General features: G+C 64.5%; 5 protein-coding genes across 10 annotated transcripts; 4 read left to right on the forward strand and 1 right to left on the reverse strand.

Annotated features, from left to right (window-relative positions):
- Positions 1-10: 10 nt before the first annotated feature.
- On the reverse strand, positions 11-3211 carry RAD9A (RAD9 checkpoint clamp component A). 3 transcript variants are annotated; one of them, XM_065838979.2, is made up of 12 exons: positions 3192-3211; positions 2854-2945; positions 2703-2773; positions 2487-2549; positions 1752-1866; positions 1579-1678; positions 1264-1373; positions 1075-1181; positions 940-1004; positions 759-860; positions 464-671; positions 11-382 (listed from the first exon to the last, which is right to left on the reverse strand). In XM_065838979.2, the coding sequence occupies exons 2-12, from the start codon at positions 2885-2887 to the stop codon at positions 284-286; spliced, it is 1074 nt and encodes a 357-aa protein (XP_065695051.1). In that variant the 5' UTR covers positions 2888-2945; positions 3192-3211; the 3' UTR covers positions 11-283. The 3 variants fall into 3 exon arrangements, with proteins under 3 accessions (XP_065695051.1, XP_071664885.1, XP_065695049.1); XM_065838977.2 differs by having other exon boundaries at positions 16-382; positions 2487-2621; positions 3192-3209; XM_071808784.1 differs by lacking the exon at positions 2487-2549.
- On the forward strand, positions 2885-6280 carry LOC136101832 (uncharacterized). Its single transcript, XM_071808786.1, has 3 exons — positions 2885-4407; positions 4648-4706; positions 5893-6280. Exon 1 carries the CDS (start codon positions 3043-3045, stop codon positions 3715-3717), a length of 675 nt encoding a protein of 224 aa, XP_071664887.1. The 5' UTR covers positions 2885-3042; the 3' UTR covers positions 3718-4407; positions 4648-4706; positions 5893-6280.
- Positions 6281-7438: 1158 nt separating this feature from the next.
- On the forward strand, positions 7439-18652 carry CLCF1 (cardiotrophin like cytokine factor 1). 2 transcript variants are annotated; one of them, XM_065839022.2, is made up of 3 exons: positions 7439-7779; positions 14637-14803; positions 16982-18651. In XM_065839022.2, exons 1-3 carry the CDS (start codon positions 7764-7766, stop codon positions 17474-17476), a joined length of 678 nt encoding a protein of 225 aa, XP_065695094.1. In that variant the 5' UTR covers positions 7439-7763; the 3' UTR covers positions 17477-18651. The 2 variants fall into 2 exon arrangements, with proteins under 2 accessions (XP_065695094.1, XP_065695093.1); XM_065839021.2 differs by lacking the exon at positions 7439-7779 and adding an exon at positions 8231-8603 and having other exon boundaries at positions 16982-18652.
- A 349-nt stretch (positions 18653-19001) lies between these two features.
- LOC136102721 (glycine N-acyltransferase-like protein 3) lies at positions 19002-21480 on the forward strand. 2 transcript variants are annotated; one of them, XM_065840045.2, is made up of 6 exons: positions 19002-19086; positions 19197-19278; positions 19890-19997; positions 20078-20198; positions 20778-20898; positions 20972-21480. In XM_065840045.2, the coding sequence occupies exons 2-6, from the start codon at positions 19201-19203 to the stop codon at positions 21390-21392; spliced, it is 849 nt and encodes a 282-aa protein (XP_065696117.1). In that variant the 5' UTR covers positions 19002-19086; positions 19197-19200; the 3' UTR covers positions 21393-21480. The 2 variants fall into 2 exon arrangements, with proteins under 2 accessions (XP_065696117.1, XP_071664863.1); XM_071808762.1 differs by having other exon boundaries at positions 19003-19086; positions 19184-19278.
- Positions 21481-21721: 241 nt separating this feature from the next.
- On the forward strand, positions 21722-23899 carry POLD4 (DNA polymerase delta 4, accessory subunit). Of its 2 annotated transcripts, XM_071808763.1 has the most exons (5): positions 21722-21829; positions 22195-22400; positions 22468-22579; positions 22689-22831; positions 23607-23899. In XM_071808763.1, exons 2-4 carry the CDS (start codon positions 22199-22201, stop codon positions 22711-22713), a joined length of 339 nt encoding a protein of 112 aa, XP_071664864.1. In that variant the 5' UTR covers positions 21722-21829; positions 22195-22198; the 3' UTR covers positions 22714-22831; positions 23607-23899. The 2 variants fall into 2 exon arrangements, with proteins under 2 accessions (XP_071664864.1, XP_071664866.1); XM_071808765.1 differs by lacking the exon at positions 21722-21829 and having other exon boundaries at positions 22105-22400.
- Positions 23900-25445: the final 1546 nt, after the last annotated feature.

Here is a 25445-nt window from a genome sequence, read left to right on the forward strand (position 1 = left end):
TTGTGTCTTTTTTATTTGTAAGATCCTGCCCCCTTTCCCCCCCCTGCCCCGCCATGCTCCACCAAACCAAATCCACCCCCCGGGACAGGGACCGCTGGGGTGAGGGGGGAGCCCAGAGCCCAGCCCTGGGGTGGCAGCAGATGGAGGGGGCGGCAGGAGGATTTTTTTTCTGGGAATAAACTTGTAATGGGTCGTGGGGGGGTGCCTGTGTTTGGGGGTTGGGGTGGTGCCCGTCCTGGAGGTTAGGGGGTCACACGGTGGGGGTGTTGGCAGCTCGGGGCTCTCAGTTCTCGCCATCACTGTCCTCTGCCAGCACCTCCTGGGTGGGGGCCGGGCCGGGCCCCCCCGGCGTCAACACGGAGCCAAAAAACAGGGAGCGAAACTGTGTGGGTGGAGAGGTGGGGGTCAGGAGGGGGCTGTGCCCGTCCCCCTGTCCCCAGGCACACCCGTGCCCACCCCAGACCTTCTTGTGAGGAGGGGTCCCTGGCACAGCTCCTTCCTCCTCCTCTTCCTCGGGGTCGCTTTCGGCTGGACGCGGGGTGCGCAGGGGGAAGGTGGGGCTGGGGGGCACCCCCGAGGGACCGTCCTCATAGGCGCTGGTTTCCATGGCAATCATGTAGGACTCGAGGTCATCGGCGAAGTCGTCTGATGGGGTGGGCACGTGGGAGACGCTGGGGGAGAGGGCGAGTGAGCAGAGTGGGGACCGTTCACTCTGGTCCCTACTGATGGCAGCTGAGGCTGACACAGGCCCTGCTTACCCATTGGCCGTGGGGGGCTGCAGGTCGCTTTCGGGGTCCAAGAGGGTGGCCAGCACCAGGTGAACCTCCAGCACTGTGTCTTCCAGGGTGAAAACCACTGGCCTGGGGGACAGAGAGAAGCCTGAGCGGGCGGAACCAGGGGTAGGGCTGGCATGGGGGCGTCTGGGGGGGCTGTTCCTACTTGCCGGGTGTATCATAGTGGATGGTGAGGGGCAGGTTGGAGGCCTCAGCGAAGGTCAGCAACCCCTGGGGACAAAGAGGAAGTTGGGGGGGCTGAGGGCTGACCTGGGAGGGGGGCGCCTGGGTGGGGTCTCACCCGAAATTCCTTGAGGCAGAAGGTGATACGGGAGCCCGGGGTCACGGCCACTGTCTGGAACTCGTCGTCGGCCAACCGCAGCTCCGTCACCATTGTCTTGCTCGGCACTGCGGGGGCAGGAGGGGGTCAGGGGGTTGTGGCAGCACCCCAAGGCCTGGGGAAGGGGCTCCCCCACCCCCCAGGGCTCACCCGCCTCGTCCTCCACGTAGTTTCGGAGGCTGATCTTGCCCCCGGGGCCAGCGCCCAGCGTCACCTCAGCCAGCGTCTGCGGGAAGTGGACAACAGCCTCTGCCAGCAGCCTGCGGGGACACGGGGGGAACACCTGGGGCTGAGCACCCCAAAACCACCACCCCAGGTCCCACCGCGGTCCCTCCTTCCATCCCAGTGTCACCGCAGTGTCCCTTTTGTCCCGCCTGCACCGCTGCCACCACCATCCCCTTCGTCACCCCCATCCCCTTTGTCACCCCAGCCTCTACCTGCAGTTCCCCGGTGACCCCCACTCACCGTGCTGGGGCGCAGAGGGTGCTGGCGCAGCGCTGGGTGTCGAACACGGCCTGGAGCAGCTCGCACTCCTGGAACGCCAAATTGTGGGTCTTGGTGACACCTGGCAGCGAGGACAGCGGCTCAGCAGGGCAGGACGGCGCTGCCACCCTGTGTGTCCCCCCACCAGCACTCACCGTACTTGCAGTGGAGCTGCACGACCAGACGGTTCGCCCGGGGTTTGAGCAGGATCAGACATTTCCCCACTGTCTTCTCCAGCGAGGGCAGCGAGCGGAAGACACCGAGGAAGGACTGCGGGGAAGGGACATCACAGAATGTCAGGGGTTGGAAGGGACCTGGAAAGCTCACCCAGTGCAATCCCCCCTGGAGCAGGAACACCCAGCTGAGGTTCCACAGGAAGGTGTCCAGGCGGGTTTGAATGTCTGCAGAGAAGGAGACTCCACAACCTCCCTGGGCAGCCTGGGCCAGGCTCTGACACCCTCACCGGGAACAAGTTTCTTCTCATACATAAGTGGAACCTTTTGTGTTCCAGTTTGTGCCCATTGCCCCTTGTCCTGTCACCGGTTGTCACCGAGAGGAGCCTGGCTCCATCCTCCTGATACCCTTTATATATTGATAACCATTAATAAGGTCACCCCTCAGTCTCCTCCCAGCTCCAGAGCCCCAGCTCCCTCAGCCTTTCCTCACACGGGAGATGCTCCACTCCATCATCTTGGTGGCTGCGCTGGACTCTCTCCAGCAGTTCCCTGTCCTTCCTGAACCAAGGGCCCCAGAACTGGACACAATATTCCAGATGCAGCCTCACCAGGGCAGAGTACAGGGGAGGGAGAACCTCTCTGACCTACTGACCACCCCTGTGCCTTCCCCGCCCCGTGTCCCCAGGAGCTTTGGGGGTGCGATGGGGGCTGCACCTTCATGAGCACTTTGCATCGGACGAGCTCCCTGTCGGGCTGGCGGCCGCCCGGCTCGTACAGCTGGAAGAAGAGGGGAGCAAAGAGGAAGGAGGCGAAGGCAGAGCGCGAGGAGTTGACAGCACGGAGGGACAGCTGGGGACACACAGTGTGCTGGCACCGGTGGGGATGCAGTGTCCCCCCCAGATGCCAAAAGCCACACCCGGTGCCCCGTACCCCGCTCTCGGTGGGCTCCAGGTACAGCTCGTCTCCGATGCGGGACAGGGAGTGCACGGCTCGGCCCAGGACTGGGGGAACAGGAGGAGGAGGGTGACACAGGGCACCCCCGTGTCCCCCACACCCCTGCACACCCCCCGGCCCCGCTCACCTTTGACGTTGCCACCGGTGACGATGCACTTCATGGTGCGGGGCGGGTAACGGCACCGGGACCCGGCGGACACGTGGGGGCTTCGCGCCCGCCTGCCCCAAGCCCCGCCCCCGAGCTGAAGCCACGCCCCCGCACCGAAGCCACGCCCTCACCGGATGGTTGCGCCCGGCGGCCGCGCCACCCCGCGCGATGGTCGTGCCCGACTCCCCCCCACCCCGGCAGTGGTTCCCCCCCCGGCCCGGAGCGCCCCGACGGTGCCGTTCCCCCCCCTCAGCGGCCCCCCAGAATGGTCTCGCCCGCCTCCCTCTCCAGCCCCCAAGTGGTTCCGCCTGCTTCACCTCCGCGCCGGCACCGCTCCCGCCCCGCCTTCTCCCGCCCGCCTTCCCATTGGGTAGAAGGCTTCCTCCGTCCCGCCTCCGCTGCCGACCGATTGGTCGGCGGGATCCACGTGACGGTCCAGCGGCGGACTACGCCTCACGTGACCGGGAGCGGCCCCGCCCTGTGCTCCAACGGCGCGCGCGCGGGCAGGCCCGCCCCCCCACCCCCTCTACGTCTCTAGCTATTGGCCGACAGTGCGCCAGCGCCGCCGGCCGTTGGAGTGACGTGCCGCTCAGCCAATGGGGCTTCGACGGCGGGTGGCCGGTGTGCGTGTTCCCGCAAGGCTCCCCGGGCCCGGCCGCTCCCTGCGGCCTCGTCCTGTCCCAGAGCCCGCCTGCCCGCCCCGGCTCCTGTCCTGGGCCTCCCGGCTCGTCCCTGGGTTCCCTGGGCCCGTCCCCTGCCCGCGGCCGGCTGGCCCAGGTGCCCCGTGGGGCCTGCGGGAGCCCCGGGCTGCTCGTCCTGCCCCCGCCGTTGCCCCTCGGATGAGCCCCAGTGGTGAGTGTCCCCTTGTGCCCGAGTCCCCCTTCCCTCCTGCAGCCCCGGGCTCAGCCTGCCCTCCACCGCTTCATCATCGTTCCCTTCGGCTCAGCCCCCCCATCATGCTTCTCCCACCCGCCCTGCCCACACTCCTGGGGGACAGGGCTCCCCGGTGCTCCCGGTGCCCCCCTCTGCGACTCCATGGAGCCGGCTGTTCAGGGGTCCCTGCCCCAGGTGGCTCTGCTGATGTTACGTTCTGTTAATGATCTCTGTAAACTGCCAAGTGTTGACGTGGGAAAGGTTTACTAAGCATATTTCGTGATCATTTCAGAATTATTCAAATAGCATTTCTTGCTTGCTCGTCTAGCACATCTCATCTCATCTCATCCCACCGCAGTCTGCCGTGCAGCACCAAGGCGCAGTGAGCTTGGCAGCAGGGCAATTTACACCAATACTGCTCCTGCTGTTTCCATTGTGGAGCAGGACAAGCCACGGCAGGAGGGAACGCTCACTTCTGCAGGCAGCAGAGGACGTTGTAACCACGTTGGCAGCTTTAACGTTCTCTCCATCCCGCAGGCTGCACCGCAGCGGGAAGCCCGTACCTGGAAGGCCGGCGCTGTGGCTGAGGCTGGTGGAGGGGGAAGCTCAGCAAAGCGCTTTCCTGGCGCAGGCAGCCGGCCCGGAGCGACTGGCTCTCAGGTTGGGGCCTCGAGGGAGGCCGGGGGGGTCTGGCTATGAGGAACTCGCCTCGCGCTCGCAGCAGGGTCCTCCAGCCAGGATCAGCGCCTGCCCAAGTCCCTCCTCCTGGGCTTGGTGGCTGAGGGGCCCCAGCACACAGCATGGCTGGCACCTGAGAGAGGAAGGGGCGCAGAGCCCCTGTCCCACGACTGCCGTCCTCCAACACGTGGCCTCTCCCCCTCCACCTCTTTTCAATCTCAGGTGTGCTGATGGTGCTCAGCGCCAGTCTGAATACCCCACACCCAGCGTTTTGGACCCAGGTAGGGAAACTTTTGACCTTTGTGGGGCCGCTCTTTGGGCCAAGGCACGTGTGTGTGGCTGGGCTCAGGCTGCAGGCAGGGAGCTCAGGGGCTCCCAGGCCTGCCTTGGCCTGGGCTCGGGGTCCGGCCCCCCAGGGTTGTCTGGATCTGGCTCCCTCCGCCCCTGGGGTGAGCACTGGCTACCGGCCTCTTCCTCCCAGGAGGAGGAGGAGGACGGGATTGTGTGTGCGAGCGTCCGTTCCAACTCTGGAACGGCAGCCGGGCTCCTCTGGAGCCAGCGTCCCCAGGAGGGGCTCTGGCCTCGGGGCTCGGCGTTTTATGGGGCTGCGGATAGGACGCAGCTGGCTGCGGTCGTGACACACACACCTCAGCGGTGGCCAAAGCCACGCGCGCCCCTCCCTCCTCCCCTGGCCGCCCCGAGGCACCGGAGACCGGGCTGGATACACGGCTGGGGGGCAACCCTGGGGTTGGGGACCTTCATCCCTGTCACCTTCCCTGGGTGTCCCCTCCCACCGGTTCCCCTGAGAGCCGCCGTTTCCTTCCCGGCACATGGCGCAGTGCCCTCGCCCAGGCAGACAGACAGACGGCCACAGCTGGGCTCCCGCTCCCTGCCCGGCAGGAGGGGACAGCCGGGCTCCTGCTGCCCCAACACATCCCCCGCCTGCACCCTGGGGGTGTCCCCGAGGAGCCGGGACAGTCCCCTGCCTGCCCCAGCCCACGGCTCCAAGGGGCTGCAGGCAGTTTGGGGCTAAACCCCCGCAAAGTGCAGGGATTTGCGGGTCTCCTCTGGCCCTTGGGGGGGGCAGGCAGGGCCTGGGGGGGCCACGGGCAGGCGGGCAGCGAACTGCCCGCCGCAAAGGTCAGCAGTGGGAGGCAGGGACGGCAGTGGCGCCAGCGGGGGGGACACGTGCCACCCCGGCCGGGCCGAAGGTGAGGTCAGCTGCCCACGGCACTGCCGGTGACGTGGTCCCCGAGGGCAGCGGGTGCGCAGGGCTGGGGGAGGAAGAGGAGGAGGATGGGGCTTTGTGCCCCCCACTTTTCCTGGGGCAGGAGCTCCATCTTGGCACCTCTGGTTGGTGCGGGGCTCAGCGGAGGAGCAGGGGGAGCTGGGGGGGAAGACAGTGGGTGGGGGTGCTGCTGCAGGGATGGGGGCCACATTACCTTCCTCCTCTATCTCCTCTCTCAGGTGTTGGCCCAGCGTGAGCCAGAATAAACTCCCAGGAATGACCTCAGCGCTGCCTTTTGGGGAGGGGACGAGGCAGCGCTGAGCGGGCAGGGCTTGGTGAGCCCCCCCCCGGGCTGGCAGCCCCCCCAGGGATGTGCCGGCGGCTTTTCCCAACTTCTCCACACTGCTGGCGGGGGATGTTTGCTCAGGGGGAACCAGATACTCTGCGTGGCGGCCAGGGGGAGAGGCTGTGACCCCACACCAGGTGCTGCGAACGAGCTGGAGAACCCCCCGCCTTAACTGGGGGAGTCAAGAATTCCCCCCCCGAGCACGTCTGGTGGGCACTTGCTCGCGGATTTGACACCAAATCCACAGATTACAACCAATAAATCACCGCGGTGCCGTCACAGCGGGTGTCAGCACGTGGTTTATCCGTACGAGGGGTCCCAAAACCCGGGGCCGGTGAGTCGGGCATGGAGCATCCCTGAGGGTTTGGGGAGCGGTCAGTCCCTCCGTGCCCCTCCCCGGGGAGCTGGCAGGACGTGGTCGCTGCTGGGAAAGTTGCCGGGAGGGCTCAGACCTGGCCAGGGCTGGAGTGGAAATGAATCTGGTTTTTACCTCCCAGCACGCCCGAGCAGCGCCGGCCAGCGCCTTTGTTTTAAACAAAGCTCTTTGGTTTGGTTTGGTTTGGTTTTGGTTTTGGGGGGGCACATTTCCCCCTGTCCCCAAGAGCCCCCCAGCCTGTGGTGGGGATGTGTTGCTCACCCCTGGGGCAGCACCCACTTGTGGGTGTGGGTGAGGAGGGGATGGGCTGGAAGGTCTCAGAAGGATTTGGCCATGGGGGGGCTGCCCGCAGCCCGGGGGGTGATGAGAAACGCCACGGTCATTGCCGCGGTCACTGTCACGGTCCCCACGGGCGCCGGGCCGGGGTGTCCTACCCAGGGAGGTTAATGGGGAAGGAAGCGGCTCTTGGCTCTCACACCCCGCAGGAGGAAGGTTGGGGTTGAGGGGGGGTCGGGCGGGACCGGGCTCCCCTCTCCCGACCCCCCGTGGCCGTGGCGGGGTGGCCGGGCAGCCCGCGGCACCGGGGGAAGCTTCGGTAGCCGGTGCGGTGGCTGCGGGGCTGAGTCGCCGCCGCTCCGAGGGGTGTCCGGGTTGTGCCGCAGCGGGGAGCGGGACCCTGACAGCCGCACTGCCCCCCGCCCCAAACCCCCCCAGCACCGTTCCCGCTCCGCCGCTCCCGGCCGCTCACCTGCCGCCCCGGGGCCGCCCCGGCGGGACAGCGGCGCTGCCGGTCCCCGCGCTCCCGGGGCAGCGAGCGGGGATGGGGGGTCCCCAGGGAGTCTTTACCGAGGAGGGGGGGGCTTGGCCGTGGCAGAGGAGAGGCGAGGACAATCCTCCCCCCGCCTGCATGTCTGTCTGTCTGTCTGTCCCACCGCCCGCCCGTCTCCGCGCCTCCCCATCCCTCCGGCCGCCCCTCCCCACTCCCACCTCTCCCCAGCCCCGGGAGGGGGGGGTTTGAGGGTTGGGGAGGGGGGGGTCAAGCTGGCACCCCCCGCCCCTCACCACCCCCCGTGTGCGTGTCCCCCCCGCTGCGGGGCGGTCAGAGCAGCCGCCCCGCCGCACCTCGCCCCGCTCCCCCCCTCCCCATACCCCTCCCCGGACCCCCCCTCCCCGGACCCCCCCGGGGACCGGGCTCTCGGCGAGCGGCGGCGGCTGCTCTGCACGTCGGGAGGAGAAAAGAAGAAGCAGCAGCAGCAGCGGCAGCGAGAAGGGGGCTCGGACCGGCAAATGGGAGCCGCAGTCCCGGGCCGGTGTGCGGGACCGTTGCCTGTTTGTCCGGGAACCCCCCCAACCGCGAACCCACCGCCCCGACCCCGCGTCTGTCCCGCATGGAGCTGAGAGCAGGTAGGAGACCCCCCCTCAATAAAAACCCCGCACCGGCCCCTCCACTGCCACTAACAAAAGCCGAACGGGAGCCAGAGCCACGGGGCGAAGGGAGGGAGAAAACGGGGGGTCCCCCCCAGCCGTCCCGACCCCGGGACCCCCTTCCCGACCCTCCCCAGCGGGGTTCGGCTCCAGCCTCCCCAGCTCTGCCCGGCCGGGACCCCGGGGATGAGGAGGAGGAGGAGGAAGGGGGGAGGAAGGCCAGGGGAGAAGGAGGGAATGAATGGAGCCTGCTCTTGTGTACAATTGCATCAAATACATTCTTGAAAGCAACCTGGTTCTGCTTAACACTTGAATTTCGAAAAAAAAAAGAGGCAAAGGAGGGAGCAGCAGCTTGGAGAGGGTGTACGCGAGCTCGCTTTTTTTATTCCTGCATTCCTGGACACCAATCAAAAGAGCAAATCAAGGGAGGTGGAAGGGGGGAAAAGGCAGCGAGCGAGGCAGCCGGAGCGTGGTGCGACCCGTCTGCTCTCACACCAAAACCCACCCCACCCGCACGCCTTTTTTGGGGTTCTTGTTCTTTATTTTTCCCACCTAACGCCCAAGCAAACACAAACCAAAACAAACAGGGAGAGGAGGGAGAAAGGAAAACAAGAACAACCAAAACCAAACCCAACCCCGAGCGAGCGCAAGCGAGCAAGCGAGCCAGGGCTCGGCCGCTCGGGCGCGGAGCAAGAGCCACAGCCCTGGGTTTTGGGTTCTTCTCGCCCCCCGCTCCGCACCTTCAACCCCCCCAACCCCATCCTGCACCCCGACTATGCTAAATGTTGCTGGGGAGCTCTCAGGTAAGACCGAGGTGCTGGCGCTGCCGGCGGGGCCGGGGCGGGGGGCTGGCTGCCTGCGCTCTGCCTGCCACGGCTTCTTTCCTTTCCGAGCCACTGCTGATTTTAATTTGATGTGATTAAAACGTCTGTCTGGCTTTGGGATTGATTTAAGACTTTCCCCTCTCTAGGTTTTTTTCCTTCCCTTTCTCTCGTTCCCTCTTTTCCATGCATGTTTGTGATTACCAGGGAGGGAACCGCCGCTGAGCACGGAGAATTAAACCCCAGGACTGACAGAGGGGAGGAAAATGAAAAGTCGCTGGGATTTGGGGGGGGGGCAGGAAGAATTATTTTTCCTGCCCTGGGGCTGGATTTTGGGGTTTGCTTCGGAACGCCTCTCTGGAGCGGCCGAGATTGCTGCGGGGTTTTGGGGTGCCGGGGAAATGTCGCTCTCCAGAGGGGACCGTCCCCAGGGCTATGACCGTGGCTTTGTTCCCCCAGCCCCAGCAGCCGCCTCGGGGGTCCCGGGAGAGCCGGGGCTGTTGGGGGCCTGGCCGGCCCCACGGCACACGGGGATCAGGGGCTTCTCACCCGGAAAGGATGGCGAAAATGCTGGAAAACACCCTTAAAAGGTCAAACAGTTGGCGCCGCGAGGCTCCCCGGGGCTCCCGGCCGGTGGGACCGGGGCCGGGGCGGCACGAGGCCGGTGCCGGGTTTGGCTCGGGCTCCCGCGGTGCCGGCGGTGACGCAGGATGGGCAAAGCGGGGCGAGCGCCGGGGAACCGGAAAAGCGAGGCCGGGATCCCCGGCGGCTCCGTCGCCTCCCTCGCCCCTTCCTCTCTCTCTTCCCGCCTGCCACCGGGGCCGCCGGACGTGCCTGGGGACCCGGTGGCACAACCGGACTCTGCCGGTGCTGGGACGAGCAGGGAAGGGGACACCGAGCCCAGCACAGCGGAGCTGTGGGGCCAGAGTTTGGCTGCCCCGGCCCTGCTCCCCATTTTGGGGCATCCCTGGTTGGTGCTGGCCCTGCCATTTGCCCCAGCAGGGCTCGGGGACACTCAGCAGCCCCGGTGTCCCCGCGCCTATTTAGCAGGCTGAGCGAGGGCACGGTGGCGGCGCACATCTGGGCTGCATTAGGCGCAGCCCGCGAGCAGCCTCCGAAGGGAAATGCGAAGGGTTTTTGCTTACAGGGCCGGGCTGGGGGGAGATTTATGCCCTGCTAAGTGGCACAGAGCTCCATAAATCACCCTCCCGGCCCCGCTGCCACCTGCCCGATCCCCGGGGCAGCGCCTGTCCCCCTGTGCAGCGGGGGTGGCACCTTGCTGCCCAACACGAGGTGCCCGTGGTCCCTCGCCCGCCGCCGGCACCCCAGAAGGCACGTGGGGATGTGCTTGTCCCAGCGCAGATGGGACATCCCTGTGCCGTGGCCCCAGGGTGTGTGTGGCACGTGGGTGACACGGGGTGCTGGGGGACACAGGGTCGGCACAGCTGTCCCCAATGAGTGCTAGAGATGTTGGTCCCACGCTGACCTGGCCAGGCGGTGTCCCCAGGGCACAGCGGTGACCTCTGGGCAGGAGACGCCAGTGATGCCAGCGGGTGCGGAGGTGCCAGGGGATGGAGCGGGACATGCCACATGGGCTGGCACCGGGGTCCCCTGCTCCGCTGGAGCACGTTCTGGCGCTGGGTTCCCCCTGGTGTCACCATCCTACTGCTGAAACACCTGAGAGCGGTGCCCGGGGGGGCTGCCCGTCTGTTTGTTTGGGGGGCTGCCTGTGTGTTTGGAGGGCTGCACGGCTCCGTGATGTGGCGGTGGGTGCCGTGCCCGTGCCGGGCTGGCTGTGCGTGCGGGGTGCCGGGGTCTGGTTGGGATTAGGGGGCCTGCACCCCCCTCACCGGCGGGGGGGGTGTTTCCATCGTGCCGCTGGCTGGAGCCGGATGGGAAATCCAGGCCCGGGCTAATTACGGCCTCGCTGGAGTCTCCCGTGCGCGGCCGCATTTATAAACACACGGAGGAGACAGGATGTAAACACTCAGCACTGCGAGCGCAGGCACGGCCGGGGCGGGGGGGACGCGGGGCCACGGTCCCCCCGGCACCTCCACCCGCTCCCCAGTTCCGCACGCACCCAGCACGGTGGCTTTGGTCACCAGGAGCTGTGTGGGGACAGGGCACCTGATGTGGTGGGGGCACAGGGATCCACAGGCAGGGGCTGCAGGCAGGGCTGGGGGCTTTGGCGGCTTTTGATGGCTTTTGGTGACGCTGGGAGCCAGGAGAGTGGTCAGATGGAGGTGTGGGGTGGGAGCAGGCAGGTGGTGTCCCATGGGATGGGATGGGATGGGATGGAGTGGGATGATGGGAACCCCACTGCAGTGGCCGTGGCTGCTGTTGGGGACCAAGGGCACACGTGTCCTTCCCATCAGTGCTCCGGGACGGCCGTGAACACCAATGTCCAGATGCGGAGCGTGAACATCCTCACATCTCCGCAGGGCTGCTGCTGTGGCACAGCGTCACCTCCCCAGCCGTGGCGGGGTTAAATGCCACCAGTCTGGGGACACAGAGGTGTCTGTCCTTGAGTGTCACCCACTCCCAGGCCCACGGAGCAGTGGGCGCAGCCTGGCTGCCACCTTGTGCCTCGAAATCGTCCCGTGATGGCGCGCGGGGAAGGGTTAAGCGCTGCTGATCGGGTTGCAGGATGGTGGCCGCTGCCTGCTGCCCGCTCGCTGCCTGCAGACAGGGCCACTTTGTCCTCGATGCCACCATCACGTCTGGCGACTGCGGGACCTCCCGGGCTGAGCGTGGGGATGGGGCCGCCGGGTGGGACGGGGCTGCGCTGGCTGTTGGACACCGGCCCATCAGATACAGCGGCTCCCGCCGCGGTGCCGGGGGCCACGGGGGGCTCTGGTGTGAGGGTCCCCCCTTTTCCCGGCCGCCGCCCCCGCTTTGCATGAGGGTTTCGGGAAAGCGGCTCCGGGGCGGGTTGTGGTCAGCGCTGACCCCGGCGGCTCTGCCCACAACATGCCCGGGGAACAGCTCACCCGGCACTGCGGCTGCGCCGCCGCCTCGGCCGCTCGCCGGGAGGTCTGGCCAGCGCTGGCCACCGGCGCCACTGGGGGGGTGGGTGGCTTACGGGGGGACTGGGGTCCTGCTGGCGTGACCGTGGCTCCGTGTGTGCGCAGACAAAGGCGGGTGAGCAATGTCCGTGCTGCCACGTGTGCGAGGGATGCTCGTGGCACTGATGGTGTGTCCCGCCACCCGCCATCAGCAGCGTGGGTGCCATGGAGTGTCCAGTGCCTCCGGCCACCCCGGCTCCACCCGGTGACAAGCGGGTGACCCCGGGGCAGCCACACCGTGAGCTGCTTACGTGGGCTGGGAGCATCCTGGCCGGGCTCCAGAGTCGGTTTTGAAACCCTCGGGCTCTTCCTCTCCGACGTCACCAGGACCCAGCCGTGCCGGCCCCATGCCTCCCTCCTCCCCAGCACTGTGCCATGGCCACCGTCACTGCTGTACCACGGCCACGTCTGTGCCACCGCTGTGCCATGGCCACCATCACCGCTGTGCCACCCTCACTGTTGACCCATGGCCATGTCTGAGCCATGGTCACCATTGTGCCATGGCGGTGCATCCCACCATCCCCTGGCCATCAGCCACCCACCTCCCCATGCCCTTCCTCCCTCCTCCTCATCCTCGTGCTCCTCCACTCCACACCTGCCCAGGAGCTGCTGGTGGCTCCATCCCATCCCTTCCCGTCCAGCCCCGGCCCCCCCGCCCCCCAGCCCCGCTCCCCCGGCTGTGTTTGGTTTGGCAGCGGCTGGGCCAGGGCTGGTGTAAATCCCGCGCTGGAAACTCGAGCCGGCGACGGGCGAGGGTCCGGCCAGCCCAGCGGTGCCGGGGCTCGGCCAAAGCAAACACCCCGGGGGCGGGTGAGTCACCGCAGCAGGGGCCCCCCCCAAGCCCCGTCACCCGTCCCACACACACTCGCACGCACGCAAGGCAGGACAGCAGCACGCTCCGCGCACCGGGATGCATCGGCACGGCCACGGGCAAGCGGCTGCATGTGCCCAGCGCCGGGCACGGCTGCGTGTGCCGGCATGTGCCGTGTGTCACACGTGTGCGTCACACGTCGTCACGGTGCGTCACACATGCGTGCCGCATCCGGCATATGCACGGCGTGTTGCAAATTGTGTGGTGTGTCATGTGTGCGTGGTGTGTTGCACACTTACATGGTGCATGGTGCATGCACAGTGTGTCACACACATGCTGTGTCATGTGTGCGGTGTGTTGCACATGTACACGGTGTGCCATGCATGCATGGTGTGTCACACACATGCTGTGTCATGTGCACAGTGTGTTGCACACGTACACGGTGTGCCGTGCATGCACGGTGTGTCACACACATGCTGTGTCATGTGCGCAGTGTGTTGCACACGTGTGCGCAGTGTGTTGCACACGTATACGGTGTGCCATGCATGCACAGTGTGTCACACACATGCTGTGTCATGTACGCAGTGTGTTGCACACGTACACGGTGTGCCATGCATGCACAGTGTGCAACACACACGCTGTGTCACGTGCACGCTGTGTTGTACACGTACACGGTGTGCCATGCGTGCACAGTGTGTCACGCATGTTGTGCCATCCATGCACAGTGCGTCACGCATGATGTGTCACGCATGCATGGTGTGTTGCACACTTCCATGGTGTGTTGCACACTTCTGTGGTGTGTCATGTATGCACGGTGTGTCACACGCCCGCACAACGTGCATTGACACACTTGCACAGCGTATCCCACATGTGCACGGTGTGTCACACACCTGTGTGGCTCTTGACACTCCTGCACGGTGTATGGCACACCTATCCACTGTATCCCGGCCCTGCACGGTGTGTCACACACATGCACAATGCTCACACACTGTATTGCACACTTGCACGGTGTCACACGCCTGCATGTTCCATTGTCACACGCTGCACAACTGTACTGTGTATTGCACACCTGCAGGGTGCATGGCAGGTGTGCACAGTGTGTCGCACACCCGCGGGTGACATGCACACATGCGAGCTGGTGACAGCCGGGCCTTTCCCTGCGCCGGGATAGCCGGGGTACCCACGGTAGCAGAGCCGTCACGGCCAGAGCCGGGTGTCCCCGAGGACCCTCATGCGTCACCGGCGCTTGGCTGCTCCCGGGTTTGCAAAGCTTGTGACGGGGAGCGGTGACGCGTGAGGGCACCGCGGGGCTCCCTCCAGCCTCCCCGGGGACCGCGGCGGGGGCTGCCCGCGCCGATGAGCTGTGCCGGCGGTGGGAGTTGCCGGGAAGCCCGGCTCCGACGTGCCGAGAGGTGCCAGTTGGCCGGGAGCGCCCTGGCCGCCGGCCGTGACCTTTGCGGAACCGCCGGCTAACGAGGCCGGAGCTCGTCAGGCCGCCCTGACGTCAGGGGCGATGACGGGGACCCGGCCGGTGGTTTTCCGGCAGCCTCGGCAAAGGTCACCCCACGCCCCGGCTGCCCCTCGGGGTCCCTGTCCCCACCCCCCCGTTCCCTGGGGACTCTGGATGGGGGTGGTCGGGGGTCCCCAGAGGGGCAGGGGCTGCTGGCAGTGCTGGATTTGATGGTGGGTGCGTTCCCGTGCCCAAATATAACCCGGCCGCGCCGTCCCGGTGGGAGCCCAACGAGCCGCGCTCGCTCCAGACCATATAAAGGATTGTTGCTGCAGCCGCGGGCGGGAGGGGAGCCCGGGCTCGGCGGTGCCGGGGGGGTCAGCGCCGCAAGGCAGGGGTCCCTGGTGACGGTGACATTGTGCCCATGGGGATGCTGAGCCGCCCGGTGCCGGGGAAGGTGCTGAGCTGCTCTGTTGCAGGTGTGGGTGCCCCTTGAGCCTTCCGTGCCTCAGTTTCCCCACTCACAGGTGGGTCTCCCATGGTTACGGCACAGCAGGGGATCCCTGAGGGCTCGGCAGTGCCGGGGGGTCCTACCCACAGCCGGGGTGTCCCTGTCACCCCATGCCCAAGGGTGGGAGGAGGTGTCCCCTCTCTTTGTCACCCTCCCTGAGGTGCCGTGTCCCCCACAGGAGACTCTTGGGGGATCTTCACCTTCCTGTGTGCCGCGCTCTGCAACCTGCCGGCGCTGCCCGCCCTGAACTGCAGCGAGGAGCTGGGCGCCGGCCAGTCCATCCAGAAAACCTACGACCTGACCCGCTACCTGGAGCACCAGCTCCGCACCCTCGCCGGCACCTACGTGAGTATGGGGGGAGACCCACACCCACCCTGCCCGCCCCCCATGGCCATCACACCAAGGTCTGGTGCATCCCGTGATGAGGGTCACACCGGGACGTGGCATAAGATGGACATGGCTGTAGGGAGGGGAGCGGCCACCCCGTTGTCACCGGTGGGAACACGGTGGGGGGTGTGCACAGGGGACAAGGGGCACCTGCACAAACCGGGGGGTGTGATGGGGGCTGTGTGTGTGTGTGTGCGCGCATGAGTGTGCGTGCCTGTGCATGCGTGTGCATGTGTGTGCCTCGATATACCTGCGCACACGTGTGCATGTGCATTGGAGCACTTGCACATGTGTGTGTGCGCACATTGGTGCGCGTGTATGTGCATTGGTGAGCCTGCATATGTGGGTGTGTGCATTGGTGGCTGCGCATGTGTGTGTGTGTGCACTGATGTGCCTGCACATTCGTGTTTGTGTGCACATTGGTGTGCCTGCACATATATGTGTACATCAGTGAGCCTGCATATATGTGTCTGTGTGTGCGTTGCTGTGCCTACACGTACGTGTGTAGGTGTGCATCGTTGTGGCTGCACACACACCTACACATACATGTGTGTATTGGTGTGCCCACACATACACATGCATGTGCAACAGAGTAGCTGCATGCATGTGCCTATACAGATATGTAGGTGTGCATCGGCATGGCTGCGTGCACATCTGCATATACATGTGTGTGCATCAGTGTGTCTGCATACATAAGCATGTACATACGTGTTTCTGTGCACTGGAGTGTGTGCCTGCAAACACACGTGTGTGTTTTTGTGTGTGTGCGCACCAGTGTGCCTGTATGCATGTGTACATCGCTGTGCCTGCACATACGCGTGCAACTGTGTGCCTCGCTGTTCCTACACACACCCCCACGTCTCCCTGCACACGCGTGTGCCCTGACACGTCCGGCAGATACAGGTGACGTGTTTGCCCTCGCCCGGTGCCAGCTGTGCCCGCGCTGCCCACCCTCCCCGGGGGCTGTGCGTCCCCCCTGCCCCATTGCACCCACGCCGGGGGGCAAGGAAATGTCTCATCAGCCGAGGGCAGGGGCCCCGGAGCCGCCCTGGCCCGGGGTGCAGGCAGCGGTGCAGGCAGCGGTGCAGGCATCTGCCTCTCCCTGCCCGCCGGCAGCACCGGCTCACATGGAGGTTCTGTCTCTGCCCTGACGTGCCCTTGGTGCTGCCAGCACGTGGGGTGCTAAGTGGTGATGAGGGGGGCACGGTCACTTGATACGTTCACCTAGAGGACATGGGACCTGGGGCACAGTGGACATGTCTCCTGGGGGATACGGTGGGTGGGCATGTTCACCTGGGGAATGCGGGACATGGGGGAACTGTCTGCCTGGGGGACATGGGGCAGAGGACACGGTGGGCACGGCCACGTGGGGGACACAGTTAGGGGAACATGGAGACTGGAGATGCGGTGTGTGGTGGGACAGGGAGACCTGTGATGTGTTGGGCGTATCCAAATTTGGGATATAGAGACCTGGGATGCGACAGACACAGAGACTGGGGGACATGATGACCTGGGACATCCATGGTGGACATGGAGACTGGGCACTAATGGGAAGTGTGACGTGATGGGCAGGGGGACGTGGTGTGCAGGAGGACGTGGGGACAGAATCCCAGAATGTCAGGGGTTGAAAGGACCTGGAAGGCTCACCCAGTGCAATCCCCCCATGGAGCAGGAACACCCAGCTGAGGTTCCACAGGAAGGGGTCCAGGCGGGTTTGAATGTCTGCAGAGAAGGAGACTCCACAACCTCCCTGGGCAGCCTGGGCCAGGCTCTGACACCCTCACTGAGAAGAAGTTTCTTCTCATACATAAGTGGAACCTTTTGTGTTCCAGTTTGTGCCCATTGCCCCTTGTCCTATCATTGGTTGTCACCGAGAAGAGCCTGGCTCCATCCTCCTGACACTAAGAGAGAGACCTGAGACCGGGGGGGACATGCCCAAACAGGGGACACTGAAAGGTGGGACAGGGATGACGTGGAGACAGGGAGATGGAGGGCGTGAGGACATGGAGACCTGGCACGTGGGTGACATGGTGAGCGTGACAACTGGGGACGCAACAGGTGACTGTGGACACTGGGGACGATGGGGACAGCCCCTACCCCCACCCCATCCTCAGTGTCCCCCATGATACCTTCCAGCTGAACTACCTGGGCCCCCCTTTCAATGAACCCGACTTCAACCCACCGCGGCTGGCACGTGCCACCGAACGCGTCCCCAGCGCCACGGTGGACTTGGACTTGTGGCGGGGGTTGACCGACAACGCCCGCTTGGCCGCCAACTACCGCGCGTACAGCCGGCTCCTCTGCTACCTGCGGGCGCTGGACGGGCAGGCGGGCACGGCCGAGCTGCGGCACCGCCTGGGCCACTTCTGCTCCAGCCTCCAAGGTCTGGTCCTCAGCATCGCCGGCGTCATGTCCTCCTTGGGTTACCCACTGCCCGTTGGCCCCACCGGACCCTCGGTACCTCCTGGTACGTCAGCGGCACCCAATGACTTTCTCAAGAAGATGGATGATTTCTGGTTGCTGAAGGAGCTGCAGACCTGGCTGTGGCGCTCGGCCAAGGACTTCAACCGGCTCAAGAAGAAGGTGCCACCCGCCGTGGTGACGTTGCGCCTGGAGGCGAGGGGTTTCTGAGGTCCCCCCGCCTCGCGGGGATGGGGATGGGGCTCCTCACCTCGACGGGCCACCACGTGTCCCCTCCGCCACCTCGCTGTGCCTTGCGGGATGGGGTTCCCGACCCAAAGTGCCACCAAAGCCACCCCACATCCCCACCGTCATCACAGTGCCTTAAGGGATGGGGGTTCTGACACCAAAGTGCCACCAAAGCCACCCACATCCTCTCTCCATCACCACACTGTGCCTTGAGAGTTGGGGCTCCTGACCCCAAAATGCCACCACAGCCATCCCATATCCTTATCATCACCTTGCTGTGCCTTGAGAGATGGCACTCCTGACCCCAAACTGCCACCAAAGCCACCCCACAGCCCCACCATCACCACACTGTGCCTTAAGGGATGGGGCTCCTGACCCCAAAGTGCCACCATGGCCACCCCACATCCTCTCTGTCACCACACTGTGCCTTAAAGGATGGGGATCCTCACCTCAAAGTGCCACCAAAGCCACCCATGCCACCTCTCCATCACCAGTGTGCCCTGAGAATTGGGGGTCCTGACCCCAAAGTGCCACCAAAGCCACCTCACTGTGCATTGAGGCAGGGGGTGGTCCCACCATGGTGTCCCCACGGCCACACTGTGCCCACCCCTCCGTCTGCCCTGTGTCCCCACGGGGCTGTCCCCACACCCGTGGGGCTACAGGGGGCACCAGCCTCCTCCCCCTGCCCCACAGCAGCAATAAGCCCCACCCCAAGGGCTCCGCCCACCCTGAAAAGGACCAATCCCCCCAGAGCATAGGAATAAGCCCCTCCCCCAGCAGCAAGCCCCGCCCTGGGAGCAATAGGTTCTGCCTGTCCCCGGATGGCAATAAGCCCTGCCCACTGTGCAGCAAACTCCGCCCCCTTCCTACATCAGGCTCCACCCCCAACGCTCAAGCCACGCCCCTCCAATGGTTGCCCAGCAACCCCCAGGGAGGGCGGGGCTCTGGGTCGCAGGGGGCGGGGCTGGGGGCGGGGCCCAGGGCCGCTGTCCCGCTGCGTCTATGCGTGTTTATTTATTGGAGATGTTATTTATTGGGGTATTTATTGCAGAAGATCTATTCTTGTATGAACGAATAAAAGCCTTTCTCCAGCACCCTGCTCGTGCCACACGGAGCCAGCGGCGCCATCAGTAGGGGCCAGAGTGAACTGGGAGCTGCTCCAGCCTCTCAGCTCAGTGTGGGAGTCGGGGTGTTTCCCTCCTGTGTCCCTGGGGTCCCTGTCACCAGCAGGGTGACAGTCACTGCAGGTGGCCTGGGCTTGTTGGGATCAGCAGAGCCCCGTGGCTGTGGGGCAGGAGGTGACACCGATGATCTGTGGGACAATCGGTGACACCAGGGCCGTGGGGTGCTGGTGGTGGTGGGACAGCGTGTCCCTGCTGAGCTCACATCCCCAGGAAGCTGCTGGGGGGGCAGGGCTTGCCCCATGCCCGGTAGGATGGACCCTGCCCAATACCGCCGTATGGGGCCACCCCCCGGGCAGGGGACACTCACTGGTCCGTAACAGGACTCACCAGTGTCACCGCCTGCCACACAGAAGCAGGAACCTGCTGGTGTCACCGCCTGCTCCAGACACCCAAACTGCGACCCCCAGGGTGAGTGCTTGGGGGATTGGGGACCGAGGGGCCTCTACTGGGGATGGGGACACGGATGGGGTCCCCACCTGGGGGTCCTGACCCCCTGTTATTGTAGGGTCTCTTGGCAGGACCATGCTGATCCTGACGTGCCCGGCCCAGCTGCAGCGCCTGGAGGCGATACTGCGGAGGAGCCTGCCCCTGACCCTGCCGGTGACAGGGACCCTGCCGTCACCCTGCCACTTGCCATGACCCCCCGCTGTCACCTCTGTCCCTTTCCGTGATGGGAACCTCATTGTCACCCCTGCCCCTTGCCACAATGGGGACCTCACTGTCACCCTTGTCCCTTGCTGTCACAGGGACCCCACTGTCACCCCTGTCTCTTCGCCTGGGTGATGGGGACCCCAATGTCACCTCCCCCTGCCACACGCCCCTCTCTGGGTGTCCCAAGTCCAGGACAAGCTGCTCCCGGGCATCCGCCAAGCCACTGGCTCCGAGCCCACCAATCCCAGCCCACTTGGACTCTGCCCCAGCCAATCCCAGCCCACCTTAGTTCCGAGCCAGCCAATCCCCTTCTAGGTCCATACAAATCAGCCAATCCCCTCTGAGACTCCAACACAGGCAGGCTGCAATGCAGCCAATCCCAGTCTTCCTGTGTGCTCAAGCCACGCCCACTCCATTAGCCACACCTACTTAAGGGCAGCCTGGCTGTAGGCCACGCCCCCTCTGCCTTCACCCCACTGAGCCCTATGGGCAGAGGTGAGGGCAGGGGGCCATGGGGACCCCCAAGTCTGCCCCTCGAGCTCTGACCCCTCTGCCTACAGGTCCTGGGGGCCGTGATGAACATCAACCGGGGGAACCCGGCGGAGTTTGAGGTCGCTGTGGACTCGTGGCCTGATTTCGGTGCTGTGCTGACGCGGCACAGTGGAAAGGTGGCCATGGGAGACGTGAGGGGGGACACGGTGACCTGGTGTGTGCCGGGGAGCTCAAGGCACCCATGGGTGCTGTGCAGGTGCCGGTGGATGACTGCTACAGGAGCATGCAGGCCGCTTTCTACCGGGATGTGGGTGCCTACCGGGCACTGCTGGAGACCCCCGGATGCCTGCCCTGGGACAACGCCTTCTACATCATCGGTGGCCTGGGGACAAGGGCGTTCTTGGGGGGCATTGGGGGGCAGTGGGTGACATTGTGGGCATGCTGTGGGTGGGAATCAGGGGTGCTGGGTGGCAGTGGGTGTGTGGGACACCAGGGGGAGCCTTTGATGACAAGGGAGTAAGCAACTGGAGGTACTGGTGGAAGGAACTGGGGGACACTGGGGGCAGGTATTTGTGTACTGGGGAGCGCTCAGGGCACAACTTGGAGCAGTGGGGTGAGCACTGGGGGTAGGGGGTTGATGAGTGCTGTCACTGGGAAGTACTGGGGCTGGACTTGGGGGTACTGGGGGGCACTGGAAGCAGCAATGGGGTTAATGGGGGTGCAAGGGGCAGCATCCTGGGGTGGCACTGGGAGCATTGTGATTGGACTTGGTGGTGGAAGGAACTGGGGTGCTGGGGGTCACTGGGGGCAGGAATTGGGCTACTGGGGATAGAGACTGGGTTGTGGGGAGCCCCTGGGGACACTGGGGAAGGCACAGCCGCTGTGCTGGGGTCAGAAAGAAGGGGGACCTGGAGCAGGAATGGGGGTGCAGGACCCCCTGACAGAACCACCCCCAGGTCTGCAGGACGGGGTGCCCACAGTGTCCCAAGACATTGCAGGGACGAAAGGCATTGAGGTGGCCATTTCAAACGTCTACTTCTACGTACACCCTGACCGCAATGCCCTGCCTGAGCCCCGGTGAGCCCCCAGACCCCCACCCCGGTGTGTGCAGCCCCCCCAGACCCTCACTGACGGCTGCCCCTCACCGCAGGCTGGACCCCGACGTGCGGGTGGGCTCGCTGAGCCCGGCACACGTGGATCTGCTGAACGAGACGTGGCCATATGGCGGCAACGACCGCAGCCGGCAGTACCTGGCTGAGGTGCTGCGGCTCTTCCCCAACCTCTGCCTGCAGGACAAGGCTGGGCAGCCCATTTCCTGGGCCCTCACCAACCATTTTGGGATGGGAACGCACGGTTACACTCTGCCCAGCCATCGCCGGCGTGGCTGCATGCAGGCGGTGATGATTCTCTCCGCTCGGCGGGCGCAGGCCCATGGCTACCCCAGCTTTGGGTTCACGGTCACGGGCAACCAGCCCATGCAGCGGCTGCACAACAAGTTGGGCTTCCAGCGGTTGCCTGGGTTCTGCCACTACGTCCTGCACAACCCCAGCCTGGGCAGCGCCGGCATCTGAGTCCCCTCGGTCACCTCCATGGGGTAGGGAAGTCCCTGGGTTGTGAGACAAGAAATAAAGCCAAGCCAAAAAAAAGCAGAGTGGACTCTCTGGCAGCTGCTATAGGGTTATGTTTTCCTCCAGCACCAGTTTTCTTGCACCTGGTTTGGCCGTTACAGCCGTGACCTGTTTTGGTGTCACCACTGAGGGACAAAACTGTGTCCCCAGGGAGCCACTCAGTCCCTCTGTGCCACCACAAGCTATTCTTGCCCCCCCAAGGGAAAGCAGAAAAGCCTCAGGCAAATCTGCAGTGGTGGCACCTGCCATGTCCCCCCCGAAGTAGGTGTCACCACGGCTGGGGGTGGGGACAGGCACAGTGCCTGTGGGTCACTCACTGTGCTTCCTGGAGGTGGGGACACCAGAGCGCTGCGTGGGGCAGAGGGTGGCGGTGTCACAGCGTGAGTTGCGGCTCATGGGGGTGACGGGGACAGCCTGGGGGTGACAGTGCACGGGGTGACGGGGAGAGCCTGGGGGTGACAGTACCCAGGGTACTGGAAACAGCTCGGGGGGGTGACAGTTCTCGGGGTGACAGGGACCACCGCAGAGTTGACAGTGTGTGGGGTGACAGTGCCCAGGGTGGTGGGGACCGCTGGCATGGGGTGAAAGGGCACCCGGGGGTGCCGGGGACCGCAGGGGGGGTGACAGCGGCGGGTCCCCGGTCCAGCCCAGCCCAGCCCCGCCGCTTCCGGCCGGCGAGCGCCAGGGGCGGGGCGGCCGCGCTCCCGGTTCCCGGGGCCGCCGTCGCCACCGCGCTGTCCCGCAGGGCCATGGAGCAGCCCCGGCGCATCACCGACTCCTTCCCGCGGCGGCGGCGGCGACCCCCGGGCAGGTCCAAGGCCAAGCGCTGTCCCCAGGCCCGGCGCCGCGCTCCCCCGCCCGCCGAGGAGCCCCCGGCGCCCGCCCCGGACCAGTCGCTCCTGGAGATGCTGCGGGGCTTCGACCTCGCTTGGGAATACGGGCCCTGCACCGGTGAGAGCCGCCCCCGGACCCCCCTAAACCTCTGCCCGGGTCCCCGCTGACCTTGCCCCCCATGCAGGTATCACCCGCCTGCAGCGTTGGGAGCGGGCGCAGGCGCTGGGGCTGAACCCCCCCAAACACGTGCGTGACGCCCTCCTGGAGCACAGGGACAACCCCGATGTCACCTACAGGTGGGTGCAACCCCCCCAGTGCCCCCCGCCCTGTTGGCATCCCTCTGTCCCACCCCACCAGGGCTGGGGGGCACTGGATGCCCACTGACCCCCACCTTGTGCCCCACAGCCTGTGGCACCAGTACGAGCTCTGAGCCGCTGCACCCCACGCCAGAGGGAGGAAAAAGGGGGGGACATTGTGCCTATTGCCCCCCAGGCCTGTCCGCAGCTGTGCCGTGTCCTGGGGGGGCATTGGGCGGATTAAAGGCTGGTGTGAGTAAAGGTGGGGGGCTGCCGCCTGCTGTCTGGGGGGTACCTGGCGCGGGGGGTGAAGCTCCTATGTAGGGGAAGGGCAGGGGCTTGTATCTCCCGCCCCAAGACAGAGCCAGGCAGGTTTTCTAGTTACAGAGAGTTTAATGCCACCCCTGGGGGCTTTGCCACCCCACGGTGTCCCCACACAATGCCCTCTGCCCCATTTTGGGACCGTGGGGGGTCAGAGGGGGACAGCGGGGAGTCCAGGTGTCCCTGTGCTCATGCGTGTCCTTACCTGTGTGCACGATGACACCCTCGCGGGTGGCACAAAGTGCAGCGCTTGTCCTCCATCGTCCCCACTGGTGACACACGGACACACGTCACCGCGAGTTGCGGGAGGGATTTCTCTGCTTCTCCAAATCCATGGGGAGAAGGAAAAGGGGCTGATTTTGCTGCTTTCCTCTTCCACGCGTGGACTGTGTCACCCTGGCAGGGACCCAACACCCCCAGGGCTTGGGAGAAAAGGGGTGGGTGGACATGAGCAAAGTTCCTTGGTAGCCACACCAGGAATCCCGTATAAAGCTGAGGTTACCTGGTAGTAAGAGCAAAAACATTGAGTTTGAGTATGGACGAAACAAAACTGCGACCTGTGGAAAAAAAGGAATTTGGAGCAGGTTATTTGGGTGGAGAAGGGAAGGTGGAAAAGTAGCAAAAAGGGCCCAGAAATTGAAAAAAATTGAAAATAAAGTAGAAAATTGGGTAAACGTAAGCACAGGGGGAACTTTCTGATATTCAGGTGCAGATGGCTGCGGATTGTAGTGCCAGGTCTGGCAGGCACAGCCCCCCAGGCTGTGGGGACTGGGACCTTCCTCCCAGTGGCGGTGGAGAGAGTGACAGAGCTGCCATTCCACAGCAGTCCTATGGGATTCATCAGATTAATAATAGCTGTAATTAGTAGCTTTGCTGTGTGCAGAATCGTTTAATCAGGAGTTACTAGCAGCACGTGTTTGTTAATTATTTAGGTTATTGATTTATTTGCTCTCTAGCAGTTCGTTGCTTCATCAATAAAATAAATCGGTTCTATCCCAAGCCTGCAATCGAGCGGTGGAGGGCTGGATCCAGCAGAAATGTGGCTGAGTTTGGGGGGACATGTGGAATGGGGTGGGGGGGACCACCCACAGCACCAGCCCCAGTCACCCTGCAGGTACTCAGGCATGGATTCCAGAAATTCTCCTAAAATGAATAAACAATTTATAACGTGCAGCACGAAGCAGGTCAAGGAGGTGCCTACAGATGAGGGACACCTCCCCCCAAAAAAACCCACTGGGCAATTACACCCCACAGCCTGAGCTTCCCACCCCTTGTGTGTTAGTTTGTGCCAGTTGTAAAATTGGGGGCTGGGGTCTCACTGTTTTTCATTGGATCCCTTCCTTTTCATTGAGCGAGACATTTCTTGTCTGTGCGGGTAGATGTTTGGTATGTTACTGACCAGACCAGACCTCAATCTAAGTCCTGACCCTCAGTTTTTATTTTGCACCTCCAGTTGGGGAGAAAAAACAAGTCTTTGGCAATAACCAGAACCTTCTTCTGTTTCTCTTCTTCCGTCAGACGCGCGGTTCCGTTCCTTTAGTTATCTCCAGGGTTACAGCTTGTGTTGATGATCCAAAGCTCCCCTTATCTAGTAGCTTGAACCAGCTCTGAGGCCTTTTTTGCTTATCGAGGCGGAAAGTTCAAAAGTTCAGTCTGCAGTCTGAGCCAGCACTTCTATATAAGCAGTTTCTAACCACGGTCTGTAACCCACCCTGGCACTGCCCCATGTCCTGAGAACCTCATGTCCGTCTGTCCAACCCTCCAGGGATGGTGACTCCAGCACTGCCCTGGGCAGCCTGTTCCAATGCCCCACAGCCCTTTGGGGAAGAAATTGTTCCCCAGATCCAACCTCAACCTCCCCTGGCGCAACTTGAGGCTGTTTCCTCTGCTCCTGGCGCTTGTTCCTGGGGAGCAGAGCCCGACCCCTCTGGCTCCAAGCTCCTTTCAGGCAGTTCAGAGATCAGAAGGTCTCCCCTCAGCTCCTGTTCTCCAGCTGAACCCCCAGGTCCCTCAGCCGCTCCCATCACCCTTGTGCTCCAGCCCCTCGCCAGCTCCGTTCCCTTCTCTCAGCACCTCAAGGCCTTTCTTGGCATGAGGGGCCCAGAACTGACCCCAGGATTGGAAGTTCGGCCTCCCCAGTGTCCAGCGCCGGGGGACAGTCACAGCCCCGGTCCCGGTGACCGGGCACCGGCTGGAATTCACTCCGTTCACCACAACTCTCAGTGCCCACCCGGCGCGTTAAATCCGCAGCCGGTTCCCATGGCATCTAGGGAGGAACCCAGTGCGCATGCGTCACGGAGCGCCCTGCGCGCAAGGGCCGCTGGGAGTTGTAGTCCCACCCCCCCCCTCCGCTGCCCCGCCCGCCGCACGAGATGGCGCCGGAGCCTCGTGCCGCCCGTTCTGCCGGTTCGCGGTGGGGCGGGCACCGGCACCCCCGCCCCGGGCTGAGCCGGGGGCAGGAGGTTACACCCAACTCCCCCTTCCCGCACACGGGAGCCAGCCTTACAGCCTCTGTGTTCACTCTGGCCCCTACTGACGGCAAGGA

Source organism: Patagioenas fasciata, chromosome 5 (assembly GCF_037038585.1).
Source record: "Patagioenas fasciata isolate bPatFas1 chromosome 5, bPatFas1.hap1, whole genome shotgun sequence".
In the NCBI taxonomy this organism is placed as follows: domain Eukaryota; kingdom Metazoa; phylum Chordata; class Aves; order Columbiformes; family Columbidae; genus Patagioenas; species Patagioenas fasciata.